A 19,598-nucleotide genomic window follows, 5' to 3' on the forward strand; every position below is an offset into this window, starting at 1 on the left:
TATACTCTGTGTGTGTGTGTGTGTGTGTGTGTGTGTGTGTGTGTGTGTGTGTGTGTGTGTGTGTGTGTGTGTGTGTGTGTGTGTGTGTGTGTGTATCATTTCCATATTAATCTGTCACATTTGGGCTTCAGTGCCTGCACTGCTCCTGTCATGGCTTTCTGATAACAGCACAGTTAATATTTCACCCTCATGTATAAATACCTATCCTTCTGATAAGTTTAATTGAATTGCTTGTGTACACAGACATGGAAAATGAGAATGAGAATGAGCCCCGCAGGCAGACTCCAGGTACCAGCAAGCTTCCGGTTAAACACTGACATGCCCAGAAGCTCTTGAACACAAAGCTGTGTGCTGACATGCAAGATTGTTGTGACCTTTAACACAGGAACTTTGCTTCAGTCCCGGGTGGATTAGATGACTAATTCATTTGATTTTTCTGCCTCACTCATCTTTTCTCTTTTTTTCAAATGGATAGATCTACTTTAAAACAGTCTTTAAGTTTTGAAGGTCACTGCAGTCTAATAACCGTGCAGTGTGGTGTGTGGTTGTGGGCAGGGGGAGTTCAATAAACGAACAAACTAATGAACAATCTAACGAACATACAGTACATACGAATGAATGAATGAATGAATGAATGAATGAATGAATGAATGAATGAATGAATGAATGAATGAATGAATGAATGAGGAATATAAAGCGGTTGTGAACAGGGTGGGTGGATGAAAATCAGATTAGGGTGTCAGGGAGATTGAGTAAAATAAGAACAAGAGGATAAGAAGTCACATTAACCTGAGACATATAGCTCCCCATTAGCAGACCTTCTGAACAGATACTTCCTGATTACTTACTATTCCGTATAGTATATAAGAACTACATATGTATCACGTTGCAAAGTCTTGCCATACGTATATAGTATCTAAGTACAGGCTTTGTATACTTTTACTGATAGGTCATGTGTTTCAAAATTGCCTTGTTGCTTGCCTATACATTAGATTCTACTCTTTGTTTTGAAATATTGCGCCTGCTGTGGTTTGGCCTTTGCTTATGTTAACAGCAACAACTCATTTGTATTGTCATTAATCCTTGTTCATAGCTCCTAAACAATCTCCCAAGTCCTGTATGATACAGCATGATGAAGAAGGTTAAGACGAGAGAAAGTAATTCGATAAACTGTAGGTCAGAGGTGATAAACAAGTTTTTTAAACTAGCGCATTAGATGGAGATGTTGCTAGTGTGTTAGATGGAGTTCTTACTGGAGCGCTTATATGGAGAGGAGATATCGCTGAAAACTGTTAGAGCTTGCTAGTGGGAAATGTAGCTTGTGCGTTAGATGGAGGTCTTGCTAGTGGGAGAATTAGTTGGTGGGGTGAAAGGAGGTCCTTCTAGTGGATAATGTTGCTAGGTTGTTGCATGAGGTCTCGCTAGTGGGATGTATTTGCAAGTCGATAACAGAAGAAATGTTCCTATTGGACATCTTGCTAGTGGAGAACTGTTTTAATAGGTTGAGATTTTGCTCTCTTGGAAGGATTTTTTTACTAGTGATTTACAGCAGAGTTTTTGCTTGTAGTTTACTATGGATATTTTGCTAGAGGGTCACAGTGGGCAAAATTCTTGTGGGAGATCTTGTTAGTGGGTCACAGTGGAAATCTTCCTACTGGGATATCTTGCTTGTGGATTTCAGTTAAGATCCTGCTAGTAGGTCCCACTGGAGATCTGTCTCAAAAAAGGAACAACAGAAGGGAGCTGGTGGTACACAGGAGCTGGTGCTTGGCACAGAGGCATAATGGAAGAGAGAGAGAGAGAGAGAGAGAGAGAGAGAGAGAGAGAGAGAGAGAGAGAGAGAGAGAGAGAAGAGGATGGCAGAGTTTGAGTGGCATCTCTAATTAAAAGGCGCTACAGAGTTGGGCTGGTGGGAGTCCTTCTTCCATTCTATATCAGCCCTAGACACTCGTCCCCAGAAATGATTGATGAGCAATCGCAAAAATAAACCAGCGACTGGCCCCCTTGAGCTGCTCTAGAAATTGATGCATGCAGCGTAATGGATAATACTGAGTGAGGAAAATGAGAAGATAAACATGAAGACAGTGCCAGCCACTCAATGTTTAGGCATGGTTTGATTGCTGCCAGTGTACCTTGAGGCCATGCTGGGCCTGGCTAACAGGCAGCTCACAGCAGCTGGCCGGCTGCAGGACTGGGCCAACAGCACTTCCACTTCCACACCTAGGGGAGCCAATGACTGTGCAGCCATGCATCTTCTCATGGGACTGCTCCACATCCTGCCAGCTATAGCACTAGTGTGTGTGTGTGTGTGTGTGTGTGTGTGTGTGTGTGTGTGTGTGTGTGTGTGTGTGTGTGTGTGTGCGTGTGCGTGTGTGTGCGTGTGTGTTGTGTGTTGTGTGTGTAGATGAATGTATGCTTTATTGATCCCACAAGGGAGATTGCATTGTTATAGCAGCCATGCAAAGTAAAGAATATAGAGAAAATATATGAAGAATATGTGTGCATGCATGTCTCGGTTTGTCCTTTTTTTCCTTGGCTTTCTGCATAACTGCTGGATAAATGTATGGATTTCGTCAGACATATGGCATAAGTGCCTCACGCTGTCTTCGCTTTATGTAATTATTAGCTAGTGCTTAAACCCAGAGTCTCCTAATGTGAAGCTAGACAGGCTTCAGCACTACTATCAGCTACCAGGCGATGGCCAGTACAGTTCTAATGAATTATGAATGAAATGTTGAAGGGATATCTCTTTTTTTTTCCCCTCAGGGGACATTCTCCACCACTCATCTGAGAGTGTGAAGCAACACAGAGGCGGCAGCCTCTCTGCTTGCATACTCCAGTCTATATGTGATTTACACAGAGCAAAAATGCTACTTTTAGTGCTTTTCTCTTACCAGAGTGTTGCAAATTTATGCTGAAGGTTGCTTTGTTCACTGTCAAACTGTGCATACCAATGCAAAAATGCCATAAAGGGGCTGTGTCATCTTAGTCACTGATGCATTACTGACTCTATTAGCCCCTGTGTACTTCTTTGAAATGAGGCCCGCAGCATTGGCTTTGACTAAAAAAACTGTCTTCTTCGTCTTTTCATCCTCCCTCTCTTTTCTTTTCTTGTCCCTGTCTCATTGGGATCTAGGCCACAGAATGGGTCGATGATACTGTACAACCGGAAAAAGGTGAAGTACAGGAAGGACGGCTACTGCTGGAAGAAGAGGAAAGATGGCAAGACCACGCGAGAGGATCACATGAAGCTGAAGGTGCAGGGCGTAGAGGTAAGGGCTCTGGAGTATGTTCATACCATGAATTGGGCAATACAGGGTGTTGAATTTTCCCAGTCTTCTCTCTTACCCCCCAAGCTCTGCCTTCTCAAGTGGATGCGAGTTTCCCGTTTTTTTTTAAAAGCATTTCACGTGACATGCAGACAAACACAGCCCCAAATCCCAACCCTGCAAAAGCATACTGAAAGTAAAAAATACACCTCAGTTGCACAATTTTAGTTTTCCCTTGGTAGCAAACAAAATGGAAGCAATTGTTTGTACCTTATTAAGCTCTGGATGTTACCTTTGCTCCAGAGAGCCAGCATTAATCTTCCCCCATGCTGAGAGCCACTGCCACCACTAGTAGACTGCAGGCCCCACTACTGCTCCAGAGTGCCCCAGCACGGCCCCGCTGCGTGTGTGTGCCACTTGTGATTTATCTCTGCACCTTTGCTCACCCTCTCTTACAAACTCACATACACACCCACAAATTACACTTTACAGACCTGCACCAACAACCGGCTGGCTTTCAGAGCCAACACCAAGCTTGTTTTATTCAAAAGACTGCTGATGGTTGTTGTGCTGTTTATGAAGAGTGCAGGCAGATGGCAGCAGGACAATGTTTCTTTTGGGAGCAGAAATTCTTGATGCAGTCATACCGTGTGGCAGAGACAGAAGGAGACACAACACATACACACATATGTACACTGGGCCACCATGTCAATCAGACTGCCTGTGTAAAGCTTTTGATGTGTTTTGATGAAACTACAAAAACATTTACATTACATTTAAGGAATTTGGAAGATGCCCTTATCCAGGGCAACTTACATTGATCTCAAGGGCCTTAAGGGCCAAGCTCTATAGCCCAGCGGTGGCAGCTTGATGGCAACCAGTAGCCCAACATCTGAATCCCTGAGCTAAAACATCATTACAGCTTTTCAATATCAACTCACATGACAGTTGAGCATTTATTGAAAAAAAAAATGTGATATTAATTTTAACAATTTTTTTTTTATTAATTTTTTAACTAATTGGTGACACTAGTGAAATTATATAAGATATTCTTCTCTGATAAGGAATAATTTTCAAATATATTTACGTTAACAATTTCTGCATTTTGGGACGTAATATAAACAAACATACAGGTCACAATTGTTTATGATGGGCTGCGAATAGGCTTAATGAATTTGATTCACAACAGAGAAAAACAAGATTAAAGAAAAGTGTGAGAAAAACACATATGGCAGTGAGTTTGTTGAACGATTTGGCAACCGAGTATTCGGCTGCATCTGTCTGCATTTGCGGAGGCTAGTGTAAAGTTTAAGCTCTTGGAAAGAGCCAAAAGAAGTTCCTTTGCTCTTAAATAATGTTCAAAATGTTCTTTTTTTTTGTTTGACAGTTTTTCTGTGAAGCAAGAAACTTCCTTGCAACTCCTATACTGTTATACTCACGCTCAGTGCTCAGTCTTGCTAGAGATGCTCTGACCTGTGGCTCTTCTCATACGTTTTGCTAATATCAATGATGTTGGAAGTTAGTAATAAGGTCCATGAGAAGCAGACCACTGTGTACCAAAAAAAACAGATCTGACCAGAATACATGGTCCCAGCAACAAAATGTGTAGCAGCTCAGAACAGACTTTCAGCACTGGGATAGCAGGACAGCTCCATGACTTAGAGCAGGAGATTAGTAGTTGAGATCTTTCCAGAAAATGATTGATTAGGTGCAGAGTGAAGGCTCTCAGTTCCCAGTGTGCTCTCAGACCTCTGGTCTACTGGAGAGCACAAGGTTCTTGGAAACACTGTCTGATTGCAGAGCTATGGACGAAACATTACAAGCATTTGGGTCAGATGACCACGTTGATGAATTAAGTCTCTTACTGAAAGATTTTCTGTGTAAAATTGTGCCAATGTCCACTCTTGGTGTCTTCTCTGCTCTGGGCTCTGTGAAAGGGTGATCAATCTGTTCAAGGATAATAACTATGAGTTTTTAATCAGTCTTCTTCTGGAACACAAATAAGTGTTTTGACCTTAACCTTAAAGAGCATTTGCTCTCATGTTGTGTTTTTCCCTCTGGGTGTGCCAAGCTTCTTTTCTTTATCTCATCCATGAATATATTACTGATCACACCAGAGAGACCACCGCAGGATAACAGTTTCAGTGTCTGAAGTCAGAAGGAGAAGGCATGTGGAACAAAGGAGACAGGGAGTGCATGTGTATGTGTTGTGAGGCAGTCATCCATGGACTGAATGAATGTGTGCCTTGGAGTGGCTCTGTGCTGCCCTGCCTGTATGAGGAGGGGCAGGGTGAGCTCTTGCTAGCTCAGCAGTCCATGTAAATGACAGTTCCTGCCTCTGCCCATCCTTTCTCTATCTCGTCTCTCTCTATTTCCTGTCCATGGCCTGACCAAACCTTGAGCCTGGCGTAAATGCTCCCTGCTCACCAAAATTGGAACGAAGGGCGTGTTACAACATTAGCGTTTAACAGGCCGTGAAATAGCAGCCTACCTTGCTGATGGCTTGCCATCACTCCGGGTGAACTGGGCAGACGGCTAAATAAATGAGTGCCCTCCTTCGCTTGCTTCTTTCTCCTGCTTCCTTCATTGAGACTGGGACACCTGAGAAAGGCAAGTATCCTTCCCATCACTCCCCATCTCCCTTTGACTAGAGATGTGCGAGCTCCTCGTTGTCTGCCTCCACCTACAGGGAGCATATCAGAGAGCTAGCCATCCTTGAGACAGAGCGAGTCGTAGGCAGTGCAGCCTCATCTGTATGCCTAATGATTTCTGGATAAGCACTCTTTCGCAACGATAGCTGGTTTGTCTTTCCATTATTTGGCTTTTTACATGCCATCAATCTGAACTGTGGAGTCAGAGAATAAGGTTCCAGGAAAAAGTGCTGAGAAGTGGAAAAGTTGGAGGTGTCACCCAGGCAAGTTGCTTGTTTCAACCTTCCTGTGATTGCCCTGCACGGTGACAGGCTTTGGGGATCATCAGATGAACTGCTACTTGAGGTGAAACATGATGACAAATCAAAGTTAGAATTGTGGTTAACCTTTACTCTCAGATGTTACTTTCTTCGTTCACTTGAAAGCTGCAAAGATGTATACTCTATGCACGATTTGCTGGATATTATACAATGACAATTAGGGAGAATAAGAAATTGATGCTGAAGGGTTTAACCCTCACCACTTCTCGATTAGCTGCTAATGCAGGTTGTGCTATTGGTCCCCTTTCCTCCCCCCTCCAGCCTCAGTACTTCACTGCTCTAATAAACTCCCAAACACACATCGATTTCTCTTAAGTGAAGGCGGCACGGCTGGTGAGTTATTTCATTACCCCGTGGTAATTATACAGATTGCAATAAGCTTTCTTATTTAGATGCAGTTGCTTTCTCTTTACCTCCACCGATATACTGGCCTCTGAGCGGTGTGGCTCTGTGCCTCGGCTGCTGCTCCTCCCCCAAAGCAATCACCCTGTCCTCTTCAGTCCCAACATATTAGCTTGCGTTGGATCCGTCTAATGCGCCATATCAACCGTACAACCGCGCGACCACTCGAGCTAATGGAGCAGACCTGCGGCTCAGTCGCTCCTCCTTATTGATAATAATGAAGACAGATGTCAAAACGCTTGTTGCTAATGTTATAATCGAGTGGACATCATTCTAGCGGGCGATTAGGGTGGGGTGAGAGCACTGTGTATCCATGGTATCAGGATTGAAAGCAGCAGCACCTACACCACTTGTAAAGTGCTAAACGTTAACGGTTAACCACGACAGAAGACGCTTCTTTTCGTTTCTAATTACCAGCACATCTCACACTCTGGGAGGGCATTTTGTCTGTAATTGTTTAGAAAATTGTTATTATTTTGTGATCTGCCACATGCTGCTGAGTTAGGAGAGCGTCCACATACAGTACAGCACAAGGCTGCAGATGCAGTCGCCGGAAGCAACAGCTTGTGCATCCAGATGTGTGATTGAGAAAGTAAACTTAACAGGCGTTCTCTAGTAGAAAACCGCCTGAGAAGTGCAAAAGTAAACATTTCTCCTGCTTCCGTTCTTTCTTCCAAACTTTGTGGCCTGGCCTATGCCTCGGTCACAGAGACAGATAATCGATTAGGTTGGACTATGACCCTCAGCGCCATCCCTTTGGATTGCTCTAACCTTATACCTTTATTTGACTCTTTCCATCAGCTCACATTTTGTGTTAGGAATCCTTGAGTGAAGATGAGACGCTAAAACACAGCGGAACATGTAACCCTGCCGTTTTTTTTAGCTGTGTCACACTTGGCAGGGAAGAAACCTTGTCCCTTTGTGACCCTGACTCTTCAGCTTGGCAAAAAAGAGGTGCAGAGGAAGGAGCTGTCAAATCATGTTTATGTCAATAGGGTTCATTGGCAAGGTCTGGCCTTATAAAAATAACTAAGAACCTGAAAAACTAAACTGCAGTGCAGTTTTTTTTACACTACACAAAGGCTTCTTCTTCTAAGTGCTCTGCAATCATTAGAAATCCCATAACAGGCTTTGTAGCTCATTTCTCTCTGTGCCTGTTCTAAAGTTTTTGATGGATTTTCATATCTCAAGCAAGAGTGAGTCGTCCTAAACCATTAATCCTGGCTAATTAAAAGGCATGTGGTAGCGTAAGAAGTCTAAGAACTTGGAGCAGAATGAATCTCTCCTGAAAACTCACCCATGCTTTCTCTTTAAGAAAGCTGTAATTAGTTTTCTGCTGGTACGTTTCATGATTTCGTCATCTTTCGGTGGCAGCTGAAGCGATCATCCAGCACACTGTTCAATCCGAACACAGGATTTGAGGGACTGAATTTCATCAGTACACGTGAAACTGTCTGCACAATCTCGTAATTTATATTTTCACTTATTGTCCCAAGCACCGAGCGCATCTTATAGCTGTAACGTGTACTTCATTTGATTTGCAGGGCTGCAGAAAGCTACCCAAAATTACCACTCGGATTATCTTACAGCCTTGCTTTAAAAATCCAGCATCACAGCTATCATTCAAAATGAAATGATCTACGATATATATCTCTACAAACATATATTTTACTTTCACCAGACCTATTAAATGCTTTTATTTTATTACATATTATACGTGTGTAGCAATGCCAGGGTTATAAAGACCAAATTATTGGCACATGCTTCATTTTCTCAGCTAAACCTTCTTACTTTCTTTCTTTTTTTCCTCAAAAATCCATTTCTACTGCATTTTTCCCACCACATGCTTTTAGAGACCATGGTGGTGTGCTTTACTTTTGCCAACAAACAGGCAAATGATAATGTGAGCTAGTATGTGTGTGTAAATGAGTAATTTAAGTGTGTATGAAAGCAAACAATACATCCAAGCACAAAAAAGAAGAATAACAACCAACTAGGGCAAAGAAAAAGTGTTGATGTGTCGTGTAGCTCTGACGTCTCTGCGATGTTCCTCCGTGGTGATTAGAGCAACATCACCTCCTTAGATCACATAGGCAGTAGCAGCAGATGAGCATACCGTGATATGTTAGTCTTAGTGTCCCCACGAATGGCCATGCATGAAGATGGAAATGGATTTCTCAGACTGCATGGCGGCCTGTCCCTCCCCGACGGAGTCAATGTAAATGAATTTAGAAGTTGAACATAAAGCGCTAATGTGGCGAGAAGTAGATGACTTGTAAAATTGGGTGGTGGTATGAATGCCACTGATTCCCAGCAGATGTGGGCAGGCCTTTTAAAATGCAATCGGAGCACGCCGCTGTTCCCCCGTCATCATCCACCTGTTCAGTGGAGCCGCACAAAAGCAATTTGAGAAGGGGCTGCGTTTAATAGTCCAGCCTCAGGACAGAGAAAGAGAGAGAAGGCTAGTGAGCTGCAGACAGACAGATGCACACATATACTAAAGACAGGTAGATATTACTGCTCACTCCCTCCCTCCCGCCCTCCCTTACTCACTCACTCACTCTCACTTTCCCATTCACTCACCCATTTACTCACTCACTTCCTCACTCACTCACTTCCTCACTCACTCATTTCCTCACTTCCTCCATCACTCACTTCCTCCATCACTCACTCCATCAATCCTTTATACCTCCTCGTTCACCTCAGCGACTCAACGAGCATCTCCACGCCGGTCATTCAGATCCAGGCTGAAGTTTGCATCACAGTACAAGTGATTAAGCCTGGACAGGAAAAAAAAAAAAACATTTGTAATATTAGTCATACATGTGGGGCAGCTTTGACTCTGTATTGATTATATACAGTGTGTAATGGTGAGGAAATGTCTTAGTTATAATGTATGATTCAGGGTGCTACTTTTGCATTTGCCTTCCTGTCAGCGAGCGCGCAGCTCTCAGCTCGTTTGTCAGTTTGCCTGATGATGAAAATGCAGTATACAGCACACAAACCCCACGATAGCAAGTTCATAGCAAAGACACCGTCTACAGCTCTAAATGCACTGTCTTCTTTCTAAACATCTACGTAAAGTCCTTAAGCATGGCTGTGCTGCATTTTTTTTTGCTTGATAATACAATATCGTGAAGAGACTTCTAGAACTACTGACTAGTTACTACAGCGAATCTACATCGAGTCTACATAGCTTCCCTATCATTCCCTCTCTCTCTCTCTCTCTCTCTCTCTCTCTCTCTCTCTCTCTCTCTCTCTCTCTCTCTCTCTCACGTGCATGTTTTTGTCATTCATTGTTGTTATTAAATTAAAAATAGATATTTTTTGTAATTAATTTGTTTTTAATTTGTAATTAAAATGTTCTGAGTATACTCCAAAGCCATAGTGGTAGCATTTGCATTTATATTATATATATATATATATATATATATATATATATATATATATATATATATATATATATATATATATATATATATATATATATATATATTAATTTTTATATAAAAAATATTTTAGGCAGGTGTGAAAAAATTATGTAAACAAAGAATGCTTATTCTTTTAATAATAATAATAATAATAATAACAACAACAACAACAACAATAATAATAATAATAATAATAATAATAATAACAGTAATAATAATAATTATTATTATTACTGTTATTATTATTATTATTATTATATTATTTGTTAGTTTAGTTTAGTTTAGTTTAGTTTAGTTTAGTTTAGTTTAGTTTAGTTTAGTTTAGTTTAGTTTAGTCAATGCAGGCTTCTAGTGTAAGTCTAAATACAGATATGGGTATATGTAGCACTGAACAAATCCAGATACTGCCATGGCATTACACAGTGCAGGTATGACAACAGTATATATAAAGCAAAGAGAAGGAAATGGATCCAGAATTGTTTAAGACGCTCTCTCAGTCCCCCTCTTACAGTACATTTCTGTCTGAACTGAAGCAGCAGAGCAGTATATCTGCCAAGGACTGGGAAAACCAGAGGCACTCGCTGACGTTATTTCAGTCTGACGTCATCCTCATCTGACGCTCTGTGTGTGTGTGTGTGTGTGTGTGTGTGTGTGTGTGTGTGTGTGTGTGTGTGTGTGTGTGTGTGTGTGTGTGTGTGTGTGTGTGTGTGTGTGTGTGTGTGTGTGTGTTTCCTTCAGTAAAAACTCAGTGTTCTGTCTCTTGCAGTGTTGGCAGAAATCTCCCAATCGATCTGAGTACTAGGACTCCTATCATACCCCCACATACTGAGCTCAGTGGAGATCCTCTCTCTGTATATTTACGCTGGTGAGCTGACGAGGCTGAGTCATGCATTATTGACACGCAGTATAGAAGCTTAAAACTATATAATGTTTAATAACTGTAAAAATCAAAAAGTCGCAGTGTTCCAACATGCAGGCTTTAAAGGCTGTGTAATGAGCAGCAGGGAAGGGGAGTTCAAAGTGAATGCTGACGTGTTTATATTTAATGATGTAGTGCCTGTGAAATGCCTTTTTTCTGCCGCTGATGTTGAAGGAACTGATATTTAACATGAAAGAAGTGCTTAAGTGGACTTTAACCATCTCTCTATCTTTCACACACACATCATCTCTACATCCTATTTCCCGACAGATGCCTGTTCACTTCAGATGCTGTTGTTTTTTTATTTTTATTTTTTTCAATTTGTTTTCATTTTTCACAGATGACACAGATATTTCTCACGTGTTCTGTTTTATCAGGTGACAAATGATTTAAAAAAAAAAGGTTTGGGGGAATTACAGGGCAAAAATAAAGACCTAATGTTGTGTATTGCACCTGATTAATGTAATATAGCACTGCAAACATTATTGAAAGAGAAAAAAGAGGATGCCAGATTTATTAAAACATCCACCAGTATGCTGTGCTTGTGATCTATTTATCAATTCATTTATTTCCATTATTAAAAAAAGAGTCAGCATGGTAGAGTTGTAACCAGATATGAAGATGCAAATACAAATACAAATACAAATAGAAGGTACACAACAAAAAGGTTTGTTGTTGTTGTTGATCTTTTTTTGGTGGTTTAGGGTTTTATTGTTTGCTTGTTTGTTGTCTCAGGGCATTTAGTTGAGACTAGAGGTGGGTTAATACTGCTGTTAGTTTCTTTATATTTTGAGAAACAGAACTTATCAAGTCAGTGACTTATGTTTGGCAAAGGATGTAATTGTGCTTTGCATTGTCAAATAAAGTACACAAAAAAATACTAAACCCAAAATATTAAGGACAAAACAAAAATGGATGAGTTGGTTGAAAAAAATAAACTGCTTTGTACGTGTCATGACAGAAGCTCGCAAAAAAAATAAATAAATAAAGAAGAAAAACCCACCCACTCACTTATAAGCCACTTAGTCTGATGCTGCCCTTCTCACAATCACAGTAAATCCAACCTCTTTCTTCAAGGGTTTTTTTTTGGACTTGAGGATTTCCTGTGAGATTGGTTAGAAATCACAGAGGGGAGGAAAGGAAAGGAAAGGAAAGGAAAGGAAAGGAAAGGAAAGGAAAGGAAAGGAAAGGAAAGGAAAGGAGAAGAAAGGAAAGGAAAGGAAAGGAAAGGAAAGGAAAGGAAAGGAAAGGAAAGGAAAGGAAAGGAAAGGAAAGGAAAAGAAAGGAGAGGAAAGGAAAGGAAAGGAAAGGAAAGGAAAGGAGAAGAAAGGAAAGGAAAGAGAAGAAAGGAAAGGAAAGGAGAAGAAAAGAGAAGAAAGGAAAGGAAAGGAGAGGAGATGAAATGAATGGAAAGGAGAGGAAGCAAATGGAAAGGGAAGGAAAGGAAAGGAAAGGAAAGGAAAAGAAAAGAGAAGAAAGGAAAGGAGAGGAAAGGAAAGGAAAGGAAAGGAAAGGAAAGGAAAGGAAAGGAAAGGAAAGGAAAGGAAAGGAAAGGAAAGGAGGACAGAGCAACATTGAGGGCAGGGAGAGTAGAGGAGATGCGTAGGACCTCTGTTCAGAAATTTGTAAAGACTGTTCTTGCATGTGTGTGTGTGTTTCTTTTATATCTCTATTAACAAGGATAGAAATATGATTGTGTGTGTGTGTGTGTGTGTGTGTGTGTGTGTGTGTGTGTGTGTGTGTGTGTGAATGTGTATGCCGCTATACAACAATCTTCCAAAGTGATTTCTTGCCCAGTTCAAAATCAAACCAAAGTGTGAGGAGAAAGAGCGAGGGATTGTGGGTAGGTGTTTCTCTTGTTTCCACTGATCCACCTCGCCTCACCACCAATCAGCAGACTTCTGGCTCTGAGGACTGGCTGTTCAGTTAGTTAGTGGACAGGCAGCAAGACAGACAGACAGAAAAGATCAGTGAGACACTGAGGAAGAAGGAGCTGTAAGGAGTGAAAGAGAGACAGCAGCGGCATGAATCATGGCTTCAATAAAGAGCCCACCATGGATCAATACAAGCGCCAAAGCGAAGACACACACCGGCCCGTGCTGGATGTGTGTGGGAGGCGTGTTAGCCTGTGTGTTTGTGTGTGTGTTCAGACAGAAAGAGAGAGAGAGAGAGAGAGAGAGAGAGAGAGAGAGAGAGAGAGAGAGAGAGACAGACAACCAGCCTGGTTTGGCCTTGCTGCTGCACGCTTCAGCTCTCCATCAATGTTTGATGAAAGGCTCTTTTGAGCACGAAGCAGGTATCTGCGCTGACTCATCAAAAGCGCACACATTAACATGGTTTGTTAGCTCGATATATTGAGTTTTCCCGGTAAATTGGTAGACCTGTGCCAGTTTTAATCTGGATCGTATGGAATTTCATATGTAGTGATTTGTAAAGCAAAGGAGGACACATTCCTCAGTGCTCACGCCTCCGTCTCTCAGCGGTCCACGGCTTTGGAACAGGCACAGCGATGCTCAGAGACACAAGAGACCGCTACTCCTGCTACACACTGCTGGTCAGTTCCCATTAAGAGAGACACACGCAGGGGAATGCATCTGTGATCGGTGGCCAGCAGCAGTAGACACAGTGAGTGTTAAAGTGGATGCTGGGGTCTTTAAAAGACACGTGCTGTGCAACTTAATGAGCAGAATGTCCCCTCCTCTGCTAAGGGAGCGAGGGAGAGCCTTTTTATTCTGTCTTTTTCCTTTAAAATTTGGTCGATAAGGGTGAAGGGCATTTCATGGCTGCTCTCTCTCTCTCTCTCTCTCTCTCTCTCTCTCTCTCTCTCTCACTCTCTCTCTCTCTCGCTCTCTCTCTCTGGCATGTGTGTGTGCAGTCTTGAACAGTGAAATCCTGCGATAAAGCTCGGTGGCACTGTGTTTAATGGAGCTTAATCCCCAGATTTGACATCCACAGGGCCGTAGTAATGTAGCCTGCTCAGCTCCAAAAGCCCTCCCAGAGTAAGGACCTTACACACACACATACACACACAAATCCATATCGGCATCATATACCCATATCATACACAAGATCCCCCGTGGTTTCTGGTTGTCAGCCCATGATCTGTAGACGGTTGTTTAACTGAATTAAGAATGAGAGCTAAATTGCTGTCAGAAGTGCTGCTTAAGGCTATTCAAAATTCCTGACCATTGATTGCTCGCAGCCTGCGGTTTTAATTAAAGTTGACTTTCATGCATATTTTACTTGTTGGATTTTCTTTACAAATTGGGCTTTCAGTCATCTAGTTTAGTCAGCAGACTAGTCCACGACAACACGGTGTTACACGCTGAGTCTGTGTGTTACTGTAGGTCAGAGCTTATTTTAAAACGAGGAAGACTTTCCACTGGTTTCTTACAACAAATTCTCACTAGTAAATCTTTATAATTTTTAGATTTTATTGTCAGCCATATATATATATATATATATATATATATATATCCTATTGCTATAACTTTTAAAGACTGTCTGAAACCCAAACTCTTTTTTATCCACCTCTTTATATAATCAAAAGAGAATTTCCATGAAAATTTAATGCCTCTTCACTACCACTAAACTTTTTTACCCTTGTACACCTTGCAATAATATTAACCTTACTAAGCCGCTTTATATTGTTTTTTCCCTTAAGCTCTCCCCTGTCTGTAATTCTTGTCTGTATCTAAGTCATTTAGAGGCAAAATCTAGAAATGCTATCAAACAACAGCTTACTTTAACAGTTAATAGCTTTGTTTTTTCCCCCATCCATTTATTTACTCACTGGTCATTAGGTGGGAATTCACTCAGGATTGGTTAGTCATTTCATTCCATCAAACACACACACACACACACACTCACACACACAATCACACACACACACACACACACACACACATACACACACACACACACATACCTTTAACACCTACAGTCAATTCAGTGTTGCCACCCTGTTTTAGGATGTGGGAGGAACCCAAATAACAAAGATGAATCTCACATGTGGAGGCACGGTGGCTTAGTGGTTAGCACGTTCGCCTCACACCTCCTTGTGTGTTTAGAGTTTGCATGTTCTCCCCGTGCCTCGGGGCTTTCCTTCGGGCACTCCGGTTTCCTCCCCCGGTCCAAAGACATGCATGGTAGGTTGATTGGCAAAATTGTCCGTAGTGTGTGATTGTGTGAGTGAATGAGAGTGTGTGTGCCCTGCGATGGGTTGGCACTCCGTCCAGGGTGTAACCTGCCTTGATGCACGATGACGCCTGAGAAAGGCACAGGCTGCCCATGACCCGAGGTAGTTCGGATAAGCGGTAGAAATAATGAATCTCACATGAACATGGACAAGCTCAGGACTGAACTGGAAGCTCTGGAGCTATGAGACTTCAATGCTAGCCGCTGCACCACCACCACCGGTGCCATTTATTTTGTTTATAAATCAAAAAATATACACAAACTACTACCTAAATGTTCCGGTGTCCGTTGTTAGCTGCCAGATGCCAGCTGGAATTGTCTCGTAAGCGTTAAGCTTAAAGAGTGGTCTGAGAAACAGGAGGGTTTAGCGATAGACTTGGTTCACTTGAATAGAAAAAGAAACAGGACATGACTGTGCATCATGTGGGAGTTAATATAAGTCACGTTTAAACATAATGGTGCAAAAAAACATCCAGTGAATGGCAATTCTGCTTGTGGAACAGAAACAAAAGGAAGGCAACAGTAGCTCAAATAGCAAATCTTAACATATGTAGTGAGCAGAAAAGCAAATCATCACACAGTGGCGCAACACATTAAACCTTGAGAAAGGCAGGCTGACAATGAGAAGTGATTGGAAAATAGATTAAAAAAAATAGTTTCAAAAAGTCATATTAAATGTTTTCTGTTTGCTGTGTTTGCTGGTAGAATGCAGTGGGCAGGTGGAAGGGACGGAATTTCAGGACATACTTGCTAACTCACACACTCTTGTGGCTGAGCTAAACGCTTATTGTGGAAGCACTTTTTCCAACTGACAGCGTGTGTTTTCACAGAGGTGGATTGTAACATTTTACGGCCAAAGCACACGGATCTTTTTCTATTCGGATTTCAAGGTGGCTTTGGGAGTGAGCTGCTGACTGGCTTGAGCAGTTGTAAGAAAAGCAGACTACACGAGAGAGTTGAACGTCAGCAGTCCAAACCCATAGGGCAGTGCCCAGGTGAGCTGAGCATGCTGGGATACTGACCAACACTAATGTGTCTCCTCTGACCGCCCTGGGCGAAACTTATTCACAGTAATTGCCTAGGGACTTAGAGAAGCCTGCCAAAGCAATAGTATTCACAAAAAAAAAAAAAAAAGATGAAAGCAGAGACATGGTGAGATGTAGTCTGACCAGGCAGACCAGAGATAGACTTGTTTAGTTGTGTCTTTGCTCTTTTTTCCCCAATGCTAAACCCATTATTCCACTAAGACTCTCTCTCTCACACATGCACACACCGATAGCTAGTGCACATTGTACACAGCTACGTTTTTTCCCACACCACAGGCCTTTTTTAAGGCATTTTTATATACAGAATAACTGTACTGTAGGTGTCATTCACTTAAAACATGGACCCATGATCCTGAATGGCAGCGTAAGGTGATTTGCTTCAGAAATGTTTTTTTTTATTGTCCTAGAATTTATTCCCAGCTTTTCAGCACTACAATTGGCTAGTAATTATTATTACAATTCTGTCATTTACTTTAACAAGAACACTCTTGTAAATCTACTTTCATCTGTGTATAGACTTTTCAAGTCACACGTTTCTTGTGAAGGCTGAAAGGCACCACGTGGCACCACACGGCACAACGCGGAATGCTTAACAACACCTTACTTTCATTACATAACAAGGCTGTAGAGTTTTCCTCCAAAATACATGTATATACCATGCTACCTCCTTCATATTCGCACTGAACTTCACCTTATCCGGCAGTGTTTGTTCACACTGTCAAGGTTCTGGTTTGTTGATTGGAAAATTGTGGTTCAAGCTCCAACATGTCTAAGCTGCCACTGTTAGGCTCTTAAACAAGGCCCTTAACTCTCGCTCTGCTCCTGTGGTGCTGTATCACAGCTGATCTTATACTCTGACCCCAACCTCCTATTCTGTGATATGTAAAGTCAAGAATTTTACTTTGCTGTAATGTATATGACACAAACAAAGGCTTTTTCTTCTGTGTTTAGATTCAGATCATGCAGTAGTTCATGCACCTGTACAAAGTATTAGACACTAGCAACAAATTTTACAAATATGTCTAAATGATGACAGCATAGTGTATTTGCAGCTTCACTGTAGCACTTTGTATTTATTTCTGGCTCAGAGAGAAATCTCCAGCTGAGCCTGACTCACTCGCAGATGAATCCTGTCACTGCTTTTGTGTTAAGAAACCTGATAACAGATGATTAATGGTCCAGTGATGGTCCAGCTTTAGTACTTCATTCAACATTTCCTTTTTTTTTTTTTTTTTTCCTTTACATTTTTTATTGTATTGGGCGTTTGGCAGACGCCCTTATCCACACCGACTTAGATTTATCTTATTTACACTGCTGAGCAATTGAGGCTTGAGGGCCTTGCTCAAGGGCCCAGGAGTGGTAGCTTGATGCTTGGTATTCAAACTCATGACCTCACGATCAGTGGTCCAACACATCAACCACCGAGTTACCACTTTCACTTTATCACCAGGACCGCATGATGGCCATGAACTCGTCCATATCTGGATTGTAGAACACGGTAAAATTCATTCATTCACATTCTAAATCTGGCTGTACATCACTGGGGATTCTTTTGACACGTGCTATTGCCAAAACTGACTATTATTTACCTAAACTAAAACATATTTGCTCCAGATTATTTAGTTATGCGGTAATAAGAGTGGGTGTTCAATCTGACGAACAACAAACCCAAGCAGGAGGAATTTTAAGTTACTATGTAATAGGAGGGGATTCCAGGGGGTCCGTTGCACTGTCAGTCATTGTCTCCTGGATCAGTTTGGCTCATCTGCTATGCTTATTGTGGTAAAATCAGTACTCGATGTTAAAACTCAGAGCTCCTAGTTAACATGAATTTATTTATTTTTATTATTTTTTTACATTTACTGCATTTACCAGATACCCTTATTCAGAGTGACTTACAATTTTTTTTATTTTAATTTACACAACTAAGCAATTGAGGGTTAAGGGCCTTGCTCAGGGGCCCATCAGTGGCAGATTGGTGGACCTGGGATTCAAACACATGACCTTCCAATCAGTACTCCAACACCTTAACCACTAGGCTACCACATCCCATTTTTCACATCACAAGTCAAAGTAGAAAAAAGTTTACTGTAAATTTTACTGAAATGTTTTTTTTCCATGTAAAGAAGATAAAATTGTCTCTGAAGCAATATTTATTGGCCATAATATTATGGTTTCTACAGAAATGTGAACTTGAAATCATGAAATCTTTTGAAACCATCCTTCCGTTGCTTATATTTTTCTCTTTTTTTATTTAAATTCTCTATCTCCTCTTCCACAAAATTAGGCAGTTAATTACAATCCTTATATTACATTAAGAAGCAAAACTCGCTGCAGAACAGGCAGAATTGTGCCACGCATTGCAGACGTAGAGTGGGTTGGTGGAAAGAATGGGCAGGAGACATAATATGAGAAGAAGATGGATGGAAGGAGAGAGGTAGGTGAAAGGATGAGGGTGAGAGATGGTTAGTTAATGACATTAAGCAGCACTGATGAATTGACACTCACTGAGCTGTGTTGACATCACCTGACTCCCCACCGCCTATTCCTGCTCTCCGGGTCTCGTCCTGTCCGGCTTTTTCCAATTAAAAGAAATAATTTGATTTTAGGTTGTGGTAGCCTCTGAGGGAACGAGGCACAAGGAACGCGTGATTGATGTGCCAACAGACGACTGTGGGTGTCACCCCACAGACCAGCTCGCCGTCCCCCACCCCATCATTCTGTCTCTGGCGTCTGGCCTAGGTGGGCCCGTGTCAAAGCTGTCCATCATAAATGTTTACAGCCGCCTTCTTCGCCCTCATTTTTCCTTTCCTCTCATCTCTCTCTCTCTCTCTCTCTCTCTCTCTCTCTCTCTCTCTCTCTCTCTCTCTCTCTCTCTCTCTCCATCACCCTCTCCCTCTCTCTCATGATACAAGACCTAGCAGTGTAATTACTTTTATGCACTGTAGAATGGCTGCTGTGATTTTGCCGATTTTGGAAAATTCGGCATTCCATTTACATTAAATAACCTTTAATCTTTCAGCCAGCTCGTGTGTTTGTAATGTGTCTCTCTGTGGGAGGAGGCGACGGCTTGCTTCCTGGCAGAGATCTGAAATCAATTCTAATGATCATTCGTGACATTCATATCCAACTCGTTTGCCTCCATGATTTTTGTCCAATGCATTAGCTGATGTTACACGTCTAATTGGCTTATGCCTTTGAAAGGGTGATGGCATTACATCAGCTTGAAACGAGGCCTGCTAAAAGTCAACATAAAAACTAAATGCTTCTTGAGGAAACACTTGTGAAGTACTTACTTCACCAACGCCGTGTTTGTACAATGAAAATCACTGGTGTGTGTGTGTGTGTGTGCGTGTGTGTGCG

At 41.7% G+C, this 19,598-nt stretch overlaps 1 protein-coding gene across 7 annotated transcripts in view; it reads left to right on the forward strand.

Moving 5' to 3' along the window:
• camta1a (calmodulin binding transcription activator 1a) overlaps nucleotides 1-19,598 on the forward strand; it is a 380,235-nt gene that overhangs the window by 208,974 nt on the left and 151,663 nt on the right. For all 7 annotated transcript variants that reach the window (XM_047807177.1, XM_027170434.2, XM_047807178.1 and 4 more), the window contains one exon: nucleotides 3,137-3,272. In XM_047807177.1, the coding sequence (XP_047663133.1) occupies nucleotides 3,137-3,272 (136 nt within the window). The remainder of the gene's footprint in view (nucleotides 1-3,136; nucleotides 3,273-19,598) is intronic.

This window comes from Tachysurus fulvidraco, chromosome 23 (assembly GCF_022655615.1).
Source record: "Tachysurus fulvidraco isolate hzauxx_2018 chromosome 23, HZAU_PFXX_2.0, whole genome shotgun sequence".
NCBI lineage: Eukaryota > Metazoa > Chordata > Actinopteri > Siluriformes > Bagridae > Tachysurus > Tachysurus fulvidraco.